The 23,474-nt window shown below is 39.7% G+C and overlaps 2 protein-coding genes across 6 annotated transcripts in view; one reads left to right on the plus strand and one right to left on the minus strand.

Annotated features, from left to right (window-relative positions):
- Nucleotides 1-14,336, plus strand: part of LOC102057249 (protein adenylyltransferase SelO) — a 28,202-nt gene extending 13,866 nt beyond the window's left edge. For 3 of the 4 annotated variants that reach the window (XM_055706696.1, XM_055706697.1, XM_055706698.1), the window contains 8 exons: nucleotides 212-341; nucleotides 1,002-1,046; nucleotides 1,133-1,214; nucleotides 1,305-1,397; nucleotides 4,866-4,945; nucleotides 5,806-5,849; nucleotides 11,405-11,484; nucleotides 11,817-14,336. In XM_055706696.1, coding sequence (XP_055562671.1) covers nucleotides 212-341; nucleotides 1,002-1,046; nucleotides 1,133-1,214; nucleotides 1,305-1,397; nucleotides 4,866-4,945; nucleotides 5,806-5,849; nucleotides 11,405-11,484; nucleotides 11,817-11,939 — 677 coding nt within the window. In that variant the 3' untranslated portion in view covers nucleotides 11,940-14,336. The other variant, XM_055706699.1, reaches the window with a different exon arrangement.
- A 3,011-nt stretch (nucleotides 14,337-17,347) lies between these two features.
- Nucleotides 17,348-23,474, minus strand: part of APBB1IP (amyloid beta precursor protein binding family B member 1 interacting protein) — a 67,196-nt gene continuing 61,069 nt past the window's right edge. For both annotated transcript variants that reach the window (XM_055706694.1, XM_014282488.3), the window contains exons 13-14: nucleotides 21,090-21,187; nucleotides 17,348-18,781 (exon numbers count right to left, since the gene is read on the minus strand). In XM_055706694.1, coding sequence (XP_055562669.1) covers nucleotides 18,254-18,781; nucleotides 21,090-21,187 — 626 coding nt within the window. In that variant the 3' untranslated portion in view covers nucleotides 17,348-18,253. The remainder of the gene's footprint in view (nucleotides 18,782-21,089; nucleotides 21,188-23,474) is intronic.

The following is a 23,474-nucleotide window of genomic DNA, read 5'->3' on the forward strand; positions in this document are numbered from 1 at the left end:
AAGGATGTATTCCTTAGATTTGCAAATAATATATCTTGAATTAATTCACTGTAACTAAGTATCCTTGTGATCTGATTTTAAATATTTAGTAACTTTAGGGCTTTTATTAGTTTGCTGTGTAAGTATAAAAATGAATGCACTTCAATATTTTAAAATTGATTGTTTATTGTGATTACTCTGTTGTGGAAAAGTAATGTTTTGTTTGAAACAGATTTTGTTCCAAACACATCTGATGATGAAAGTAGGTATAAAATAGGAAACCAGGCAAATGTTGGGCTGTTTAATCTGAGCAAGCTGTTACAAGCTCTAAAACCTTTACTGGATCCCAGACAAAAGCAGCTGTAAGTAATCCTTAAAATGTCTTCTTGCTTTAAAGAACTAGTGACATGGGAGACCCTCTAAGACCAAGCACATAGGAAAGAAAGGATTTGACTTCTAAATTTTATTTTTTTTTTCCTAAGTGGAAATTGATTCTGAATTAATTATTGGCCAGAATAAGGTTGGAGGGAGGGGAGAAATTTTTTCATTGGTCATAAATAATAGCAAAAAATCACTGGAAGGCTGTCCTAGATATGTGGTCCATTCTCCTTTCACTAAGATTGGACCTTTGCCTGTAGTTTTCTATTCTGTCTAGCTTGTTCTTTAGGATGCTTACTTATGAAGACCGTACATCCTCCTGAAGTGATGAGATAGTATTTTAATATCCTATTGGAATGATTCCTAATATGAATCCTTCGTGTTATTTAAACTCGTGACTTCTTATTCAGTATGAAAAGGAAGAACATTGTATTTTTCTTCTTTACAGTGGCAATTTATGTGTTTGAAGTCTGTTAAAATGCTTCTCCTCAGTCATCTTCCCGTGACAGATCCCAGCTGATTCAGAATACCAATGTTTGTGAGATACCAGACAGAAGTAGTTTTCATTGCTCAGTGTACAGTAGGATTGTACCCACAGTAGTATTTCAGTTCCATAGGATTTGACATTTCTTTTGTTTTTGCAGAGCTTCCCAGATTTTGGAGGGGTATGGTGAGCACTATTACACCCGGTATGCAGTTCCAGAACTCAAGCCTTCTACTCACAATACTAAAATGATATGATGGAACAATTTCCTTACTTTGTTACTATTTTCAGTTTCACAGAACTATTCAAAACAAAATTGGGCCTTCTTGGGGAGAATAAGGATGATAACTATTTGATTGCTTTCCTCCTAAAAGTGAGTTTACCTTACTTATTTTGTTGGCAAACATCTGAACTGATATTCCATACTTTAAAAACAGTGATTGAAGTATCTTTATTTCACTAGCTTATGGAAGATACAAAGGCTGATTTTACAATGACATTTCGACAGCTCAGTGAAATTACTGAAGACCAGCTAAAGGAGCTCCATATTCCTGAGGTATTAATACAAGCACCCAGTTTTAGGAATACTTAATATAAAATGAGTAAATCAAGTTGGACATAACCCTGGCATAATAGAGGATGTCCCAAGCCATGATTTGCCTGGGAAATGTGTCATTGTAGCATTATTAAGGGACAGGGAGACGAATACATGTGTCATGCTACCATCCCATGTTAAGCCTGTGTCTTAGTGAAGGATATATATTCATGAAGAGCGCTAATGAAAGGTACGTTAATGAGAGTGCTGAAGTCAGATTTTCAGCCTCTGGTACAGGTCAATACGAGTAGTCATAAATATTCATACACAGGTGGGAATGTGATTTTCTTCACATTTAAGATGGGTCTGCTAGGAAGAACATTCCTCCCCCTCCCCTCTTCCTTTGTTTTACTTAAGGATGCCTTCTGGTAGTATTTTGTGAGACACAAGTGGAATTAGATAGGGCTCATAAGGAAAATTTCAGTCTCTGGTCAGTGAAACTATTCCTACTGTGGCTCAACCAGGTGGCCTAAACCTCTGCCCTGAGGTTGGTTGGGTTGTCTTGATATCTAATGATAAGTGAGATCCCATCTCATCATAAACTCTTGCTAGAATCTCAGCCCATAGTGGCCTCTGCCATTCCTTGGGCACAAGATTGGCTCTAAGTGTAGCTTAAAGCATTATAATACATTTTGTTATTCTCTCCTGACCAACCTGCTATCCCATCCTGTCTTGCTGATAACTCAGCCTACTTATTCTTCAGGAGCAAGTATAACCGTAAGAGATAAGAATATTAAAATAAAAGAGATAACTTCTTACCTGGATACAGTGCAATGTTTAGCAGTGAAAACAGTGCTGAAATGTTTGACCTGGAGTAAGATGCTAGGCAAGTAATAATTGCATAAAAATGCAGAGGGGAAATTCTGAAAAGAAAGCTTGTAGATACCTGATCTGGAAAGAAAAATAGGAAGCCTTTTTGCAAGAGCCAAAATTATTTTTTTCTTTTTTTCCATGCCTTTTCCATGGGAGGAGTGTTATTCACTTTGTCTGGGAAACTTCATTGCCTTTCCCTAACTTCTGACTTATTTCTGTTTGTCTTTGAATCTAATTTAAAATGAGAGCAGGTGAACTTAGGAGGTGGTTTTAGGGAGGAAAAACAACTGTACATAAAGCATAGAATGAAAATGAGGAGTTACTGTTTCTTTTTCCAGCTGAGTCCTAGATAATTAAGTGATTTGGACCCAATTCTCTGGTTTTCTTTGTTTTCTTCTGTTTAAGAGGTCTAACCTGACCTTTTCTATGAGCTTGGATCCATTAATAGTTAAAAAGCCGAGATTTTCTAGTAGTAAGCAACAAAAATACAAAGAGCCGTAGCTTTGGGTTTAATAATTTGTACAGAGGGGGTGATAAGAGGATGGGTGTGTTTGTAAGAGAAGTTTTTTTTTGTCATAGAATACAAAGGATTTTTCCATTTCTTAGTGGCCTGCATGTAGTAGGAGGAATGGAAGCCACCCCCATGCAGTATGGAGCCACTTCTGGACTACTGCAGTAGTGGCATTTATGGCAACTCCATCTCCCCTTCAGTGAAGGTGCAGGTTGAGGAACTAATGATGTTGGTGTATTCTGACCCTGCGGTTACACCAAAGGACATCTCCAGCCTTCACTTGGTAGCAGCTGACCATTTTTTTCACACGATGAAATGGTTTAGCCCCCAAGCACTGAGTCCCAAAACTGATGTTGTAAAGCAGGTACAATTTTATGCTGGTAAAAAGTTTTAATGTTTTGAAGAAATTTTTTCTTTTATTAAAGTGATTTGGTCTGCTGTTTATTCACACACTAATACTTTGTCAGGAGCAACGTAACTTCTCACGTTGGTTTGTAGATCTCTTATGTTTTTTTGAGCTGGACACCAAAATTGACCTAAAAATGCCAGAATCCTTTGGGAACACTGCAGGAGCCTTTACATTTAGTATTAACTGGAAACATTCTGAAATTCTCCCTAAAGCAGCTTAACCCTGTGCATCTTTGAACAAATGTTTGACTCACCTGTTACCCACCTGCTGTTCCCCCAATCTTTTGTAATTTTAATGCATTTCTATACTCAAATGTGGTTTTAATTATATTGACTCCAATTTATTTAAAAAAAAACACGGATGTGATCAAAACTTTGTTTTGTTCTTGCTTTTAATTTCCCTTATTTTGCCCCTTTTTTTCTTATATATCTACTGTTTTCTTCCTTTTATCTGTGTCCATTTCTTTCTAATCTGTTCTTTCTCTGAAGTTGATTTATTTATTTATTTATTTAGCTGTGAGCTTTGGCTACTTTCTCTCAACCGAGCAATACGAAGCACCTGTTAGCTCAGTGTAATCTGCCAGGGAAGCAGAGTTTGTGGTGGTTGTCCAGCACTGGAGGCAGTAACCCCAAGCTGTGGTTTCTCTCTGCCTTTTCTAAGTTCAGTCTCCTCTCCCTTCTTCCTCTCCTGTGTTCTCTGTTCTCCTTCTTCTCCTATCCCTGTAGCCTTAAGTTCCCTTTTTTTTCCCACGCTTTATCTTTCTTTTTCAATATATTTTCCCTTATTTCACAATTCTGAAAAAAGAAAAATAATCCCTACAAATAGATCTGACATGTACAAAACTCAGAAGAGAGTAAAACCTGTAGTTATGTAGCCTAAAAAATAAAATAGGACACATAATAAGCCAAGGAAAAATAGGGATGAAGCGCTGGAGGTGTTTAGGTAGAATTTGCCATAACACAGGTGTATTAATATGGATGTATTGTGCTAGCAAAAATAAATTATTTATAGACAGAGGAAAAGATACTAGTAGAATTTGGGGGGGAGAGAACCCCTTCCCTCTTAAATCCTTTTAATAATTTGTTGTCCTGATTTCAGTTGGGATAGGGTTAATTTTCTTCCTTGTAGCTGGTGCAGTGCTGTGGTTTGGATTTAGGATGAGAATAATGCTGATGACTCTGATGTTTTAGTTGTTGCTGAGCAGTGCTTACACTAAGTCAAGGGCTTTTCAGCTTCTCATGCTGAGGGGAGGCACAAGAAGCTGGGAAGGGACACAGCCAGGACAGCTGACCCAAACTGGCCGAGGGGATGTGATATCATGCTCAGTATATAAAATAGGGGGAAAGCTGGCCAGGGGCCACTGCTTGGGAGCAGGCTGGGCATCAGCTGGTGGTGAGCAATTGTTTTTCATTTGCATCACTTGTTTTTCTTGGGTTTTCTTTATCTGTCTTTTTGTTATTTTTCTTTTCATTGTGAATTATTATTATTATTGCTATTACCAATTGTTAAACTGTTCTTATCTCTAAAACCAATTTTTCTTACTTTCACCCTTCTGATTCTCTGTGAATCAGTGAGCAGCTGTGTGGGGCTTAGCTGCTGCCTGGGGTTAAACCACAACATTCATTTGCTTACTTTGGTTTTTGCTTATAGGAACAAAATTCTGATCATCTGCCATTAACTGCTTCTTTCTCTTTAGGAATTCTGGGCCCTCCAGGATCTTGGTAAACACAAGTTCTTTTCAGAATGGGTTACTATGTACCTCTTGCGATTAAGTCAGTAAGTGATGCAGTTTCAAGTGTTAGAATAGCACCAGATGTGTATTTGCCAGAAGCAGGCAACTAATCTGCAATGATTTTCCATAATTTTTAGTGGGTCTGTTAAACTGGCCCAAACATGGTTTTATATGCCTTTATTGTCTTTATGGTTCTAGATTGTACTAGATTCTATAATAATTACTACTGTAGCTCTATTTTGACACACAGGAACATAAAGCTGACATGGGAGCAGTGATCTGTAATTTTTTGTCCTTCATTCAGCATCCAATTGGATTCCTTTGAATAAGAATTTTGTTTAAATACCAGTCCTACAGATTAAATCCAAAAATCACAAACAGGCTTTGCAAATACATAGGAATGAGTAGTGTTTCATTACTGGTATTACATTTATTTTTTTACTACGTACTAGTACTGCTTTAGGATGACAGGGAGTGGAAGTTTAACAGTTGTGAATACACAAACTGTGTTTTGAAACTGCTGGTGTTACATAGATAGGAACATCCATGTTAGAACTTCCTACCAATTCCATTGTCTTAAATCAATAAAGAATGTGGTTTTCATAGTCATATATGGTGTGCATGGCTGGTAGTGGTGAAAAGAAATATGTATCAGGTACTTGACAATTTTAGTCAAATGCAACTCTTGGAGAAAAAAATCAATACAAGATAACCAAACCTACAATAAAGTGTTCATTTTTTTCCAAATGTAATCATTCTTGGAGATTCATACCTGCTTCCTGAAGACAAAAGCAGAACACTTAATGATTTTAATGAAAGTCAAATAAAATATTTCTAAAAATAAGTAAGCATAACCCTCACTATTCTTTTTTTTTTCTTCCTTTGGTTCGTTTTTCACGTGTAGTAACAAGGGTGATTCAGACACCAAGAGAAGAACAAGAATGACAAGTGAGTAAAACAATCCAAAGGAATGATACGCTTGGAGATGGCAACTATCTATTTACATAGGTTTCTTTAGTGTTTCTTTTGAGGACGACTTAGATGTACTGTCTTTCTGAAGAGGAGAAACTCATTACACTGCTACAAATCTTGTAATACTATACATTCACTGTGGCTATCTCTGGTTTCACCCATGCTCATGATTAGAATCTACCCACGTGTGTATGGCTGGACCTGTAAATATATATGTGTGTATATATATATATATGTACTTTATGTACTTTTTACGTAAGTTAAATGATCAAGAAGTTCCTTGGCTGCAATGAAGCTTGCTTCCTCATTAGGGATCCTCCTTTTCCACTCCTAAAAAAAAAATATCAAATAATTAATTTAATTGTCTGTGTTTATGAAGAAATTAGTCTGGCCCAGATGCCCTCTGTTGTGAGGCGTGACTGAGTCAGTCATGTCAGTGGTCTGAGGCCTCAGGGTGTGAGATCACGGAAATGCACCACAGCTACTAGTCCAAGCTGATCTTCTCTAGATTCTGCTGGTTTGGAATAACAGAGCACACACCTGTTCATATTTCAGGTGATTGAAATCACATGTGATAAAGACCTCATGACGAAGACTTTTCCTATTAGTATCCACAAAGGCTGCTCTAACCTGTGTCATGCCGTATGTGAATATAGACATTGAGGCAATCCAGCTCAGCTGCCCAACTGTGGTCTATTCCATATCAATCCTTATTTACCAGCTTGTTTATTTTTCTTTCAGTTTTTGTTTACCTTTTTATATTTTTTTTTATCTTACTTTTTTCTTACCCCCTTTCTACAGTTTCCATTTGGGGGTTCAGGAAATGCCAGGCCTCCAGCTTGTTCCATGCTTTGGTGCTTGTGGACTTGATTAATAATTTTTTTTTTTCCCATTTTGATTCCCTTTAAGAACTTAAGAATTATTTGCCCATGGGAACGTGGTTGTTTCTATCTTGTCACGTCTCAAGTGAGGCTTCACCTTAGTGTCTTGAAATGGTGGACACGCTCTAGCTGCTCCCCAAGTTGTAACTTCATTGCAAAGTAGGATTTGATTTCCCTGTGAGAGATGCCCTTCCTCTTTGCTGTGTCTGCTTTTCCCAAGCGCAGGCAACATCTTTTCCTTGATCTGTACTTCCTTCCTTTAGCAGTCTGTGAATGTGTCAGTTTGCATTGCACAGAAGAACATTGCTCTTCTCCAGTGAGGAACCTTTGATAACATCAGGAGTTAAAGTACTTTGATTTTCCAAGTTATTCTAAATACAGAATGGTAGCGGTATTGTATTTAGCTGTCTGTCACAGCAGATATGAAATTCTAAGAATTATTGAGAGAGAGATCTTTTTGGATCTGCAGTAAGCTGTGGTAAATATGTGAAATTTGCCTATAAAAGACAATGAGCAACTGAAAATCTCTGGCCAAAAAGGAATGAAGGAAATGCAGGATATGATCAAACTCTGACAAGAGGTATTGTAAGCTTCAATGTTACACTGCTTTGCAGGGTGTTTTATTCTTCTTTTTAATGGAAATGGCTGTAGGTTTTTATTGGATACTAATTGGCCGCTTTCTTCAAAAGCTTTAACTGTTTTAGTAGGAAAATGGCAGGAGATAGCACTGACTTTCAGTGATAAGATTGTGCCCTATGTAGTTTTTACAATTTATCATCACATGGACCTTCAAGTTTGCATCCATATTTTCTAACCAAGGCTCTGTCGATTTTTAGAAACACTACTTAAAATTTTACATGTATTTTTAGAAAGTTAATATGAAAACAGTTATGAAAAGGAAAGGTTTGTTTTATTTGTATTTTGGTAGGTTTAATAAGGTTCAACTGTGGGACGCTGAGGCTTTTAGCTCAACTACTATTTTAAGGTTCAAGCTCCCCTGTTTTCCTCTGCTAAAATTTAATGCTGAAAACTGTCTAAACACCCTCCTTATTTTCCTATGTTTTTTTAAAATCTGCTTTCAGAGAAAATCATGACATTCTGAGTTTTTATTCCAAATCAGAAACTACCCTAGTCTGGGCATGATCTTCTGCAAACCAGCACTGTGTTTTTCCACATGTACCTCAGAGGATCTTATACTACAGGAGAGAGACAAAACAAGGAAAAGCTTTTGCCTCCAGGATCACACTTGGCACTAGTGGTCTCAGTTTTGGTAGCAGTCCAAAACTTGATATGCAGAGATTCATGTTTAAGTTAGTTAAGTTTTCTTCCATATAATTGGTCTTCACTCTATATTCATACATCAGAGCTGCAGGAATTTGTAACAGGCTACAGATGTTAATTTGTTACTGTTTTATTAAAAATCTGTTTTTCCTTTTGAAATCAACAGATCTTGGTACATTTTTGCTAGCTTCTCCATATTACAGTGTGACTGAAGTTTCTTACAGAGTTTTTGTTGTTGTTGTTTTCTTTTATATCCATAATTATTTAAATAGATCTCTTAGATGCCCCTTGTGGTCTCTTTAGAATTGTTCTTTTTTGTTCAATAATGGCTTGTAACAGTTGTCCCTTGTCAGTACAACTTGCAGCAGAAAGCTGGTTCAACTCAGCCAACTGTGGATTTTTACTCAGCATTTCATGTTAAAGACAAAACTGTTGTGGCTCTCTAGGTTTTTATATGGGTTGGTAAGTCCCACTCAATTCCATATTGCTGTCTTTACTATTGACTGACCTTGAATATATAGCCATTAACACCTCATTTTTCATCACCTTTCCCTCCTCATTAGCAAATGTAGTAAAATGTCTCATTTCTGAAAGTACATTACCTTGAAGTGTTTGAAGTCGATCACTTATTAGTTATCTTTAATTTTTTTCTCTCTTCATTTAGTTTTTTAGTTCTTGGTAGCACTTTCTCTTGTGCTGCCTAAACTTGGTTCCTTAGGAATTGATCAAAAAGTTTTGACGATCTAGATCCCAATACAAGTCTATAATTGTATTTCTTTACAAAAGAAACATGTACAAAAAATACAAAATTGTAGACCAGATCATAAAATGCTCAGAAGGGCACAACGCTTCTTCTGTTTTGTCCTTTTCTTATCTGGCTTGTCTGACTCTTTCATAATTATCTTGTCACTTGTGTTAATTACAGGTACCTTTAACGCCACTGTGAAACTTGTCAATTTGTAATTGTTAAGAATATATTTCTGGGACAAATATTCTTCTGCTAATATGAGTCATGGTTTTAATGTGAATTATCTTTTGTTGTATGAGTCATATGTTAACTTCACCTTTTAAATATTCTTTTTATATTGTTATCACACGTTACTATTGAATACGCATTTACTGGATTAAATCAAATACTTGGCCAGAGCAAATTATTTTGCTAAGTGGGTAAACACTATTTTTTTAGCAGTTAGGGCCTTTGTCAGGGTTTCAGATAGCTAGTCGTGTTTTGTGGCTTTTGTTTAATATATGTAAACATAATGTGCAAATTTTAATAATGTGGAAAAAAAATAATGTCCGTATCTGGATGGACTGCATCTCAGTCTTTGTTCTCATGGAAGTCAGGACCTGGACATTGTGCTGGAATGTTGTTCTGTTACCTGGGAAGCTTTTATAAAGACGGGAGTGGCAGTGCCACCTGAGATGCCTCTGGTTTTGGCCCATGGTCTGCTTTTGTAGGAGAGGTTCCCCTTCTCTCTTTTGGCAGGAGCACAAGTGGTCGGAGTTCAGCACTTAGAGGGATTTTTTTTGTCCTTTTCTAAGTATCAGAAACACCCTTTGTGTAACGCTGCTGTATGTCAAATCTTGTGGCTTAAAATGGTTATCATTCAGTTGCAAACACAAAGAATGTCATTGTATTGTGATACACAAAATAATCATGCAAGTATTGTTTCACTGATTACATAGCTTCAGTAAATTCTAGTTTGTTAGCTGGTTAAAGGGTGCTTTTTAGAAGCTGTGCTTATTAGAGAGAAGTCTGTTTGCTGCGCTAGGCATTAATTCTGTATGGAGAGCTATTAAATATGAATAAAAGTCCTGTGACTGTCTAACCACAGAACCTTAGGAGGAGCCAGTCATAGCTTCTCTCAATTGTCTTGGTAGCCAGCTAGGATAAACAAGTTATGTTTGCAAGCTGAAGGAGCAGTGCAAGAAGATGCAAGAACAGAATGAATTGGGAAATGGAAATAGATTAAGTTTAACCCTTTTATCAAAAATATTGTTTCTGATCTTCCCCCTGCTAATATAATATATTATTTGTAAATAAAATAATGCAACAACTAACTGAGTAGAGGGAAGTTTGGGATGCTGATTTTGATGAATACTCTGCTTTCTCTAATACCCCCGTTCAAATATGCTGTGAGGGTGTTTATAAGAATATTTTATAAAGCCTCATGGATTTTTTGAAAGAAACATATTAAATCAGCGCTTATTCATATAAAACCTACTGGGACATCAGTGGAAAGGGAAGGAACAGGTGAAGTTTGGGTATGTCCATAAATCACAGACTTTTGATTTCAAGTCCATGGCTGAAATGCCTCTGGTATCACTTATTAATCTCTTCATGTAATCGTAATCTACTGAATTCAGAAAATATGCAGACCAATGTCAAATTAAGACTTGGAACATTGTTGAAATTGATCTGTAACTTTGATTATTAATTAAAGGCAAAACCTCCTGAAGTAGAATCCTAGGCTTTAATTGTAGACCAAAAAATAATGAGTTGTGTTGACATTATCCACTAAAAACCTGGTAATAATAACATCCGTGAATGCTTATGAGAATTGTCCTTGGCATACAATTTGACAGAACTCCTTTTATGAGCTGTTAGTTGCTGTCCTGTAAGATACAGACAAGTTTCCTAATTCAGCAGTTTAATTTTCAGTGTCCCTGCGGTCTCCCTACTACTAACTGGACAGGATCAGCCTGGAACATGCCAGAGAAGCAGTATAGCTGTCCTGAGTGTTTCCAAAAAGATACAGCAGACAGTTGTGGAAAAAACTGGGGACACACCCCCGCCCCCCCCCAGTTAAAAGGAGAATTCAAAAAGCAGTTTCTACTGAATCTGAATGCAACATTAAAGGCTTTTCTGGCTGAACTTTTGATATACGATATAGAAGAAGGAACAGCTAGGTACATATACTTTAATTTATACCTTAATAATTCCTTTTTACATTAAGTAATATAATACTCATTTTTAGGATCTCCAGGAAGGTATTGACAACACTGAAATACACTTTCCAACAATGTAGCAGGAATCTTAGGTAAACTCGTCACGTTTGAAAAGCCTGCAGGTGTTCATAACTGGAAATCCTTTGTGTACAGGATAATCCTTGTGATGCCGTACACTACTCTGCGTTTTGTTTGGCACTTTGGCATTACTGATTGTGCAAGTTGAAAAAAAATCCTTTCAGCAGGATTTTTATATTTATATGAAATAAATAGATTTATTAATTCCTTTTCCTTCTTATGTGATTTTTTTTCTTGATCTGATAATTAAACCTTGAAGATTCCAATGATGTTTCAATGACTGTGTTTTCCTTTTGTTGAATATGTCTAATTAAATTTAACATTATTTGCTTTTGATTTCAGCTGTTAATCCTAGATACATACTTAGGAATTGGATGGCAGAATCAGCAGTGAAAAAAGCTAATCTGAATGATTTCTCAGAGGTAAAATTATTTTTCTTTTATGACATATTCATTAATAATTGGCACAATTGTTAATGAAACAGTTGTTGAATTTATACTTTGCACCTATACTACACTTTGGCCAACGCTGTACTGTCTAATAACAATTACTATTAAAAATATTAACAAAATTATTAACAGTATTAATTATAAATAATAGCAACAGTATTAATAGTAGTACTAATAACAGTAAGCAACTCATGTAGTAGTTTCTGGAGCCAGGAGGCTGCATAATAGGAAATGGAAAAAACTTCTCTTGTTTTCAGAAAAAAAAAAAAAAAGTATAAAACCCTACCCATTTAAATTGCTTCCAGGTTCATCTCCTACAGAAGACTTTACAACATCCCTTTCGGAGGCAGCAGGCTGCAGAGACAGCAGGCTACTCCCTGCGCCCCCCAGCTTGGGCTAAGGATCTTAAAGTAAGCTGTTCATCCTGAGAGAAATCTGAACAAACAAGAAAAACGATCAGGGTTGAAGCTCAGGTCTTCAAGTAGGATTAATGGATCAAGCAACAGGAACTTCTTTCCCTTATACTCTGTGGACTGGAATCTGCTGCTCCGCTAAGCAAGGCAAGGTCTTGACCAACTTTGTAAAGTCTAAAGATTAAAGAAATGGACCACTACGTATGATTGCATCAGCAAATTATACTGGCACTTGTAACTGCCCTTCATGTTCAGCTGTGCATTAATTTAAGTCCCAATATTTAATTCTGCCAAACTGTCACACTTAACCTGTCAGAATTCATGGCCGATCAGGTGGGTCTCAGTAACTTCTAATGGCTGTCAATTTAAAAGCTATCTAAGCTAGTTTTAATGATACAGTATTTTGACGAATGTTCTCCTTGCCATTACACATTGTTCCTATATAATTTTATTCTGAAGACACAGATGTTCTTAACTCCTTTGCAGAGCTGGAACAGCAGATCATCTTATACTTAGACCTTGTCATCTTTTCTCTTTTTGACTGTGTTTTGTCACATTAAACTGCCAACAAAGATGTAAACAAAATTCAATTAAATAGTGAGCAAAGATTTCTGTCTTGGGAGTGACTTGTCCAAAAGGAAACGTTGGTGTCTTTGCCAGTGCCAGGTGCCTATTGAGCCAGGCCCACTGCTCTCTGAGTGTATCTTTTGACAGTAGTAGAAAGATTGTTGGTGTGTGGATATAAAGCCTCAGGAAAGTTTCACTGCTGGGACATGATTTGAAGATGCACGTTATTGTGCCTGCAGGGTAAATGCAGCACCACTGCAGCTCGGGCACTGGTTTCCACTTAGATGAAAGGAAAGAACTCTAATTTATGTTGAACCAAACATCCACTAAGTTTCTTTCGTATGTGGGCCAAACGCAGCTGCCCGTACATCTTTACCTCATGGAATAATTGCATAAATAGAAAGCGTTTTTATACTGCTTTTTTCTTCAATGTGTTTTATGAATGTTAAATCCTATTAGTAGTAGTAGCGAGTGGACCTCTGCTTCACCCAGTTACAGGTGAAGAAAGCCTCCAGCGCCACGGTACAAAACCAGAACCTCCCAAACGGCAGCTGTTTTACAAGCGCTGGTAAGTTCTGCCCGCTGTGCTCATTGTGAGGCTTTTCTCAGGTCCTTGAAAAACATCCGAAAGAATGAAGCAAGCCCTGAAAACTGGTTTCACCTATTCCTCTGGCTGCAGAGAGTAGGTCAGCTAGTTCTCCAGGAGTTCATTCATGGACTCAGTCATGTCTTCTTTCCTTGATTTATATGAAAGTGAATCTCCATTATTTCCCCCCCCTAGTTTGACCGTGCAGTTTACATCGCCTGCTTTTTTACTAACTATTCTGAGCTCATAATAATCAGTACTGACTGTTAATGGTGATCAAACTGCCTTAGCACATTCTGCAAGGCTGAGAATTTGTTAGTTGTAACAGTGCTGAAACTTTTCTGTTCTGCGTGTCTCCCTCCAACAGAATATATGCCTGTTTCCCAGTTACTGTGAGACTGTCAATGGTAACTCATAAATAATAGTCCTGTCCTGTAGTTTTGCCACGTGATCCATTTAAGTTTCTACTTTTCCACCCTTAAAAGTGTCTGACAAAAAGTGCATGAAAAACACATGAAGAATACAGTTATCTCAACATTGCCTTTTAACTACGTTTTGTACAAGTAAAGAAATGAACCCAGATCATGCTCAGCATTTTGTACCACCTCCCTTTCCACTTCGAGGTTTTAATCATGATTTTTATTATGACAATGTAAGCATTAATACTGTGTTTCATGATATATTCTGTGAAATCCTTGGCTTCTACCTGCAGTTCTGGAGCCACCTCTTCTTTCACACAGCACTGATGCAGGAGCACATGGGGAATAAAAATATGGTGGCTGGTAATCAAACATGTTTATTTGTACTCTCATCCTCGTGTATTACAGGACAGTTATGAGGGGCAGCAGTGTTGATCCCCCACATGTGGACCTTTCTACAGGACTCTTAACTTTTCTAATCCTAAGGACTGATGGAAAAGTGGTTGCTTGAAGTAGGTCCTTCCAGTTCAGTGATGTAAGTGCCCAAAGAAGATGATGGCTGCTGAGACTGCTTCCATGTGAGGTATTGAGAAAGGTTAAAAATAATATGTTGCAATTTCAGATTTTTCCAGACTAAATTACTGTAATCTCTAGCAATGTACATACTACTGCTATCTACAGGAATAAGACAATTTTGTATGGCAATAAGGTAGATGGAGGTAGAAGGATTAATCTATATTTTTTACAAGCGCTTTGATTTAATCTTGGAAAGGAAGATCTTTTTGTATTTTGCAGCATTTATTTTGTACCAAATAAAGCCAGATAATTGTGTATCATTAAGGTGGTAGCTCTGCTCTTTGAATGGAGAATTTGAATACTTACATTTCAGAAATTCACTGCAGCCATGTACATACACAAAATAGTTGATAGAGGTCTAATCATCACAGCATTTTAATTGATTGCTGGAGTTTTCTGTAGGCTTTGATTGTTTTTGTTTCAAAGAAAGCTCAACTTTTGTGTAAGATTAAGTGCGTGCGTTGTGATTGACTGCAGATGTAAAATGTATAACATTGAGTTTATTGTGCTGTAACAAAAGAGAAGGGAGGAAACAGGGCAGGAGGCTGAGTGTTGTGGTGAGAAGAGTGAATGCTAGGAAAGCTGTGTAGAAGTCTTAGTGCTTTGTGAATTCAGCAAAACTAGCTTATTGTGCAACATTTTTCTAAGGACGTGTTCTGCTTTATTTTGATGCTGGGTGTGTATTTTATTTAAAGTTTGATTTAAAAATACGGGGATAGCAGACAGCTGTTGTTACCCAAGCATGTTGAAGATGTGCACTCCTAATACCTTGATACCTTGTCAGAAAATGACACCCAGCTCTGCAGCATTTAGTCATTTTGCATAATACTTACCTCGGTTACATATGGAAAGAAGTTGGGAAACAATCCTTTTTTTTTTTTTTTTTTTTTTTTTTAACCCCTAGGTTTTAAACCTCCTACTTCTAGCTAGTTAGTATTTTTTCTCCTGCATTTCCAACTAAAGCTTGTATTAAGTTTATGAGCCTTGCACTAACCTCAAGATCATTTCTCAGTTTGGCTGTTTGGAGATGATGCGATACTATTTGAATGTTCTAGTGTGCCAGTTCAAAACCTCTAGGTAACATTTGTGTTTGTTACTGGTGAACATAGTTCCCTTGGTGAGAGCTTTTTGCTCAACTGAGTGAGAGCAATGGGCTCTGTCTATACTGGAAAGTCAGAGGGCCAGGAACCAGCCCCTTGGCCCATGAACTGGTACCCTGACTGGCCAGATCCACACCACAGGGCATCTCTGGGGGGGGTGTGAAACCTGCTTTAGACTTTTCCATGTTGTCTTCTGGGAATGGTGCCTGGCTTCAGCAGTTCCTTAAATTGCTCCTGGGACTGTGCTTGGGCCCACTTTGGCAGTACGGGTGAGCACTAGGTCAGCCTCAAGCTTCCATCCTCATCCTCGTTTAGCAGTAGAGGCACAGATGTACAAGCAATAGCATCTTGCCAGCAATATTAGCTCCTTGACCATAGACTGCAGAGCCTCCTCTGGTTACCAGCAGTTATAAGACATCCCCCCCATCCCCATGTCTCTGATGTGAGTGTTACTTTTCCAATGCTCACACTGCTGGCAAACCAAAGAAAGGAAGGAGGAAACGGACAGTGGCTGCCCCATGGCTATGCCTGAGTAACTCTGGGGATGGGCACAATTACAGCAGGAAAAAAATTGGCCTCAGCTTGTCTCAACTGAAAAAAGATTAAGTTGCAGGATGACACATAAACTTTTTTTAGCAACTCGGTCTGGCACTTCCCCGGCTGAAGCATCCCTGCTCTGAAACACCGTCTGTGCATCCCCAAGTTCCTCTTGTGTCTATGGCCACCCTCTGCGCTGGCTCCTTCCAGGAGCCTGTCCTTTCAGTCCTGCTGCCTTGACCAGGTACTACCCCCTCCTCCTAGTGCCGAGATGGGCACGTGCTGCCTTGCATTGCTCCGACTTGCCAGGGGTCTGGGTCCCCGACACGGCGTGCTTTGTCAGAGTCCTGCTCCTTGTTTTTGCGGCCACTGAAACGTGCAAACGTAGTAGGGACCATCTGAAGAAAAGCAAGATGGGCCAGCCAGCACTGCTGTCTGTACTCGGATTAAAGGGTGGCTCTTTGTGCTCCAAATTTGTGGAAATTGAAGAAGGTAAGGGTCTGCAACTCTTAAGTGAAGCAGGGCTGTCACAGCCAGCCATCACCTCTGTTAGCCTTGCACTTTTGGGCTCTACCAGTGCTTTAATTGATGTGCAGAGACTGCCAGGCACCTGGGGCTCAAGGCCAGGCCTCGGTAGCCTGATATACCCGCATGACTTTGGAGGGCCAAAAAAGCCGCCTCCTTCTTCCAGACTGGTCAAATAATTCAACTAAACCAAAGCCCCCACCGGGGAGTGGGGTCAACACAGGAATGTGTGGTGTGACATACTGGTGTGGGGGTGGGCAGGGGGTGGCCTCATTAAAACCCTAGCGTCGACAGAATCTTAATGCTCCTCGTATACGTTCAAACTATGGCCCCTGCAGGCAATGCCTGATCTCTCTGCCACCTGCACGGATACCTATCTCACTCTTAGCATCTCACACATACAATCGTGCAAAATCTTGTAATTAAAATGCTTTTACATTTTTTTTCAAGTTCATAACCAGGGAGGAATATTAACCACAACTGCCTTTGCCCACATACAGAGACATATATTGGTCTGCCTCAAGCAGCCACTTCTACCACCAGAGGTGACATGGCTGTGGGATTTACCACATCATTTCAGTGGCAGGAAGAAATGCATGTGGTTCATAACAGCATTAGTTTTCAGCTTTTTTTTTTTTTTTTTTAAAAAAAGCGATTTCAAAACCAAAGGCATTTTATAAAGACATGGTTATAACTTTCATAGGCTGCTACGCAGGTATGTGGGTACAGACAAACCTTAAGCCAAAAATAAGACTAGAGATGATCCAAAACTTTCCCAGGCTGTGGTGCTGCCACCAGGTCATCATTCCCTTGCCTGCCACTACTTCTGGATGTAGGACCCTGAAAAACAGCAGTGCTTTCGTCCCCTGCTCTGTCAGCTGCTTTGATGTATTGATTCAGACCGCACGTTTTACTTTTTATGCCTTTTGTATTGCAAAATACAGAAATACATTATTTGTGATACCTTAGAAGATCATGTGCATAGAAGAGGCAAAGACTGGAAGAAATAAAAACAAAGGCTAGAAGGTATAGGCAAAAACTCTTTAAAATATTTAAAGTACCAATTGCAGTAAAATGGTGGCTGTTCATTAACCATGACACTTTGTGCAGATAGAAAATGGAAGCTATTTTTATTTGAGAACTAATAATCAATGCTGCCTAAATGAACAACAGAATTAAAATGGGAGAACAAATGAAAAAAATGTAGGAGGAGACATTTGTATCAGGTACAAGATAATTACATGGGCTTTTAGAAGACAGACTATTTCTAGGTACAGTTTGAAGACTGATATTAACCAACAGGAAAAAAAATATCCCTACTTACCAAGGGAAGCATACAATATTTCAAAATAAAAAAAAATTCTTTGTCTAAGATTAACCAAATAAATGAGATTTAAAGGCAGCAACTGTGTGTGCTGACAGGCATGACTGGAGTTGCGTATGGAAGCAGGTGTATAACATTTGGGTGACACTGTCTGGAAATGGCCCTGGGCCTGCCTTGCATCTCAGAATAATCTAGCTGAGGTTTTACTTTTTAAAACAAACTATTTTTGAAAAAAACTGGGGTCTTTTTATAAAAAACCCCACTGCTGGGGGTTTTCTGATAAAGAACCTTTAAGGGGAATTCCGTGAAAAATCTTCCCAGTTCTCAAAATTCACATGAGAACATTGTTGTACTCTTTCCTTCAGCTCCAGTCCTACCAGAGAGGCAGCCACGCGAGATGCATTTCACTCAACGGCTGGCTCCGAGTGCTGCTCCACCATCCCTGGCTGTCCTGATGGAGCGAAGCAAGACTCGGCCTCGGCCTGATGCTGGAACGGTAGTTAACGGTGGTGGGGCAGGGTAGGAAGGAGCAGGTTACAGGGACAAAGTGGGGGAGAGGGGGCACCCCACCTTACTTCCTGAGACCCCCAGGAGGAACTTTCAGAGAATTCCCCCTGTAGGAGCCTGATCCAGCAAAACCATCCGTGATACCTTACAAAACCGGCTGTGGCTTGAAGTCCACTTAATCCCAGGGCTCAGGAGCTGCTGCCCCTTTTCTTCTCAAGGGCTTTCATTAGGTCAGACATGAAATCTGCTTGCCTGCCTCCACCCCCAAATGGAGGTGGCCCAGCTGGCCGTGGCTCTCCCGCTTGTCCTGTGTGTTCTAGCCTTTTTGGAGGAAGTGGCACAGGTTTCTTTGTTGGAGGTGGTGGCTTATTAGAGACAGGTGGAGGTGGAGGGGGTAATGGCAGGTCTCTGTTACTGCTGCTGGAGGCTGGTGGTGGTGGAGGCACAAAATCAGGAGGAGGTTCACAGAAATCAGACGGTGGTGGTGGAAAATCAATCTTCAGTGTAGGTGGTGGTGCCGGAAAGCTGTCTGGATCTGTTAGGAAAATGCCGCTGTCTCGTTTGACTTTGGAGGGTAGAACTGGTGAAGCAGAAATAGCAGATGACCGCCTTTCAGGTGGAGGAGGAGGCTGCAGTGAGTTCCTCTTACTCTGGTATTTCTGTGGCCTCAACAGTGCCTGTGCCAGGCCAGGGGCACCGACGTTATTTGACTTAACCTGTAATAAGCAGAAGAATAAAAGGACAAGGCCCAGTCAGTGCACGTGTAAACTAAAGCCACTGCCTAAGAACAGTGAAAAGATGTGAAAATACATGAGAAGAGTGCAGCAGACAGACAGCAAGATGAAGTAGAGTACGTTTTGCCTCAAGAGTGCAAATAGTATTTAGTTTTCTTTCTGGAGCTGCCCACAGAGCTTTGACCATTTAAACCTCCCTGTTGACAGTATTCATAGTGCTTCTTTGAGTGCTGTCCTCAGAAAATGGGTGCTTTTAAAATTTCAAAGAACTGCAGTTAGTAAGACATAGAAAGATACTTTCTTGATGTTCTACCTTGCTGTTCATTCCCTAAGGACATGAAGACTGAAAAAACCCCAATCTGCGCTGTGTTTTTACATCCAAAAATACAGAGCAAGATTTGAGAACATAAAAAGCAGATGTAGTTTTGGCTCTTGTCCGCAGTATCTCTCATTCTAGTCACCTATCTGCCAGAGTCACTAGACACAACAGCAGTGAAACGGGAAGAAGGTGGAGACATTTGGGAATTTAAAGTTTGTGTGTCTGCTTTCCCTGGCCCCAGCACTCTGCTGTATGTTCTGATAGGCATTCACCCGCAGGGTAGTGCACTGGGCCCTCCCCGTACGTGAGGGAGAACACTGCAAAGTGAGGCACTTGGGAAAGCTGTTGGTCACGATTCTGTGCAGTGCACAGGAGGGCAAAGATACGCCACTGGTGACCTGGCAAGGGCCACTGATAAGCCTGGGGAAGGGTCTTCTGGCTGCTGGGCAAGGCACGTGCACACACCACCTCCACTTTCCAGTCAACAGTACGACAAGCCACTGAGTTCTAGTTGTGTTTGCAAGCTCACAAGACATTCAAACCCTCTAACAACTTTTTTTGACGGAAAAATGAGTCAGAGCATCCATCATGCAAGTTCAGAAAAACTTGTATGATAGCAGTTCATTATGGAGGTGTCTGACAAAATTTTAGGTGGCTTTTCTTTTCAATTGTGTTTGCTAGTTGACACTATGGTAAGTAAAGCCCATTTGGTGATATCTGAATATAATTTGTGCTGCTTCCCACCCCCCCCCCGCCCCAGACAGCAAGGTAGCAACTGGTAGCTGTTGACAGTTATTATACAAACATGCTGTCTATTCTTGTAAACGTGTGAAGTCTACTGTCCTGAAAACAAACATTTGTAATACATTCATTTCTAGTTATGCTAACTTATCAGTTTAAGCTAGCTGGATCTAACGCTCCAACTGTAGCACAGTGCCCCCTTAAAGACTTCAGCCTGCTCCTTTGGTCCCAGGCTTGCAGGAGCTGTGAGCTGAAGAAGGTGACATGTTTGCATCTGCTAGAGAGAAGCGCTCTGCAACCCTGCAGTCAGCAGTGCTGATTCTGGCATTAGCCAAGTATAACATGCACGCCTGGCGCTCCCTGCCTACAAAGATGGAAGTAAACAAGACACAGGAGGAGAGAACCACTGGCTGAGTTCTGAGAATGTGATCTGTTCCAGAGGAAGTGAGGTTCAGAACAGAGAACAGACCTCTTTAAAGGAGGAACTCAAAGACAGAAACAAGAAGTAGAGGACACGTAATGCAGGTGACAAAAAACCCTAGGAATTTCCTTTCACTTGTCCTGTGCACTTCATGCATGACGGAGGGGTTGAAGGATGAACTGCAAACAAATGCAGGTTGGGTTTTTTTCTGTAGGATGTTTTTGAAGTCCTCATACAGCACCCTACTGATATTTTTACAGCCAGAGGTGGTGCAAGTAGACAAAATTTGGAGCTTGACCAAGGAATGCACTTAGAGACTAACGAAAACATGTCATGTTTTCCCTTACTTCTTCACACTTTCTCCTTTCTTACACATTCATCTTTAGCTGCACAGTGTTTCCTCTGAAAACACTACTGTATCCTTCGTGCTACTAAGGCAAGACCTGTTCTCTGGCAGAGACAGAAAATGGCACCTTCCGGCACAGACTCTTTTAGGCTGTCCCAGTAGACACGTTCCTGTTCCTGCATCCCGAACTCACAGCCATTTGTTCTGAGGAATGAAAGCGGTAGACGGGTGTGCCTTCCCCTCCCATCAGCGGCTCGTGCTCCTGTGCAATGGGCACACTGTCTGCAGCGTGTAAAGCATGAGGAGGGACAGCAAGGAACCAGCCACTTTGCCTGGGAGCCAAATCCTTGTCACAACAATACACGTGCACTTTGAGAGGGGAAGACAGTGGGTGAAGAAAGACAAAGTTGAAGACCTTTGTCACAGGTGACATTTAACTAGTGCACTGCTAGTAACTGCTCACCTGTACCTCTGATGTATCCACTTTCTTCTGAGTCTCTGGAAATTCTGCACTGGAATGACAAACAATTTGGGGAATCTGTCCATTTGACTGAACAGCACCTGTGACAAGGTAAGAAGATAAGGGAAGAGAGTGTTACAATTTTGTGATATTAACCAGATCAAGGAATAGCAAACTAAGAAAAAGGCTATAAAAATGTCTTTACAACTTCCACCAAGGAACCTCTCAATATGGGGTTTTTTGTACTTAATTCAGTAAAATCCATAAGGATGTCTGTTTTCTACTTCAGGCTTATTTTTTGCCTTTTCATATTCAGTTCATTACCTGAGGAAAATAAACAAGATACCTTAACATTAAAACTAATAGCTGTCCACATGCCTCCGTGGTTGCAGCTGACAATCCCACCGGCAGCACAAGTGGCAGAATTATGAAGACGTATGACAGAAATTATCAGAGCATGTAAAGGTGTTGACAAATGAAGGACTTCTGACTATTGTAAATGGTGATTACAGAAGGGGACCGTTAAGGCTGGCACAGAAATAGAGCAGGGGAGCTGGCTTTGGAAGGGAAGCTAAGCAGAAATCAAGGTGGTATAGGGAAGCCCACCCTCGGTCCTTCTGTTGTTTAAATTCCTGTCTTTCATAACAGCATTTTGAAGTTTGTAGTGTGCTGTAGTATTATTCTCAGTTTTTAGTGCTTTTTTTTTTCTCTTTACTTTAGGCTAAAGATTAAAAGTGCCATAGTTTCATATCAGTAACAGTCATGCGAGCTGAAGGTTTGAAGTCCTACAGAGGGGCTGATCCATTTTCTTTAGCATATGACCTAACAGCTCTGAAAATTCTCCCAGACCTGGAATCATGGACGATTTTTGAACCTCACTGTATTCTCAGATTAGCTGGCTAAGTTAAAGGTCTGCAAAACATCTGCCCACCATTACTGTGTTTGTAAAGGATATGCATAAATAACCCAGTACTGTCGCATGGAGTAAGTGAATGTGAGACCAAAGGACAAATTTGTAGGTTTAATTATGAAAAAATCCCCAGCCCCTGTGTAGTCTCATAAAGATTAAACAAACTCTCCAGTTTAATCTAGGATTTCTGGAAGCTGCACATGTCAAAGCAGTAGATAGTGTTTGGTGCCTAGATACATGCATTTGTAACCCTTAATGACTGCCTTAGCTCTATTATAGTTTACAGTTCTGAGATTCAATAAAGTTGCACTCATGGATGCTAGCGAACCCTTAGCTGTCTACAATCCAAGTCTAAGCACAACAGTGGTTTTAATCTTAACATGTACTTTTCTGATAGCAAAAAGATTCCATGACTATGAAAAGAAATAGAATAAATTATTTCTGTTGCCGTGCTGGCAAATCACACAACTGACAGAGAAATAACGAACTCCGCAGTGTACTGAACTGACTAGGGCTCTTTAGGCTTCGAGGGACGACAGAAGATGGCCTAAAGTCCTTGTGTTTTATGCCTGTGCCTGCACGTTGTTCAGCATATTTAATCCAAAGGACCATTTTGATCACTCAAACTACAGTCTGTGTTTGTTGAAGGACTAACATGGAAGTCAATAAAGAGGTAAAACCAGTCTCGTGGCTGTAAAGTGCTCAGCAGAGAGACATGCAAGTCCCTGGGTTCTGTGACCATGCCCTCGAGCAGATCAGGTTCCTCTCTCTCCTCAGTTTGTCTGCTGCCCATAGCAGAGCAGGAGCTTGGGCTGCACACACTGCCCTCAGTCACGCTGAGATTTGACTAGATCAAAGAGAGCAGAGAGATCCACTCCAGATAGTGCAAAGCATAGTGTTCTACTTGGCACATATGATATACCAGAAAGTTGGGACATGGCTAAATAGTAATCTGTTTCTTTTTCTGTTCATGGGTCTCATACACTATGCAAGACTTGAACGCAGTATTTGATGCATCATCTCCTGCCACATACCTACCCATATGCTATACACAAAGTCAGCCAGGTAAAGGACCTCCAGTCAATCCAATATGTGAGTTCATCCATTCTATTCTCAAGATTTATTTTTAATTTAAATGTTATAATATTCTTTGCAAGTCAATTTCTCCAAAATTTTATGAATTTATATTTGTTTTAAGCAGGAAAAAAAGTAATCCAAACATAATGCAAAATATATATGCCCAAAATATATAATACAAAATATTAAGCCTTGTTGTGATATGGAACATCTGAATAAAGCAACATCCTTCATCTTTCAAACATCATGATACAGTGCTGGCACACAACACACATTGGTTTTTTAGTGTTCAAAGACACAGACAGTAAGGCAGAGAGGCAAACAATATTATTTTGCTCGAGCCGCGCTTGGCACTTGGGACACTTCAGAACCACAGCCTGACTATGCAGTTTGGGGTATAC

The sequence above is a fragment of the Falco cherrug genome, chromosome 4 (assembly GCF_023634085.1).
Source record: "Falco cherrug isolate bFalChe1 chromosome 4, bFalChe1.pri, whole genome shotgun sequence".
In the NCBI taxonomy this organism is placed as follows: Eukaryota; Metazoa; Chordata; class Aves; order Falconiformes; family Falconidae; genus Falco; species Falco cherrug.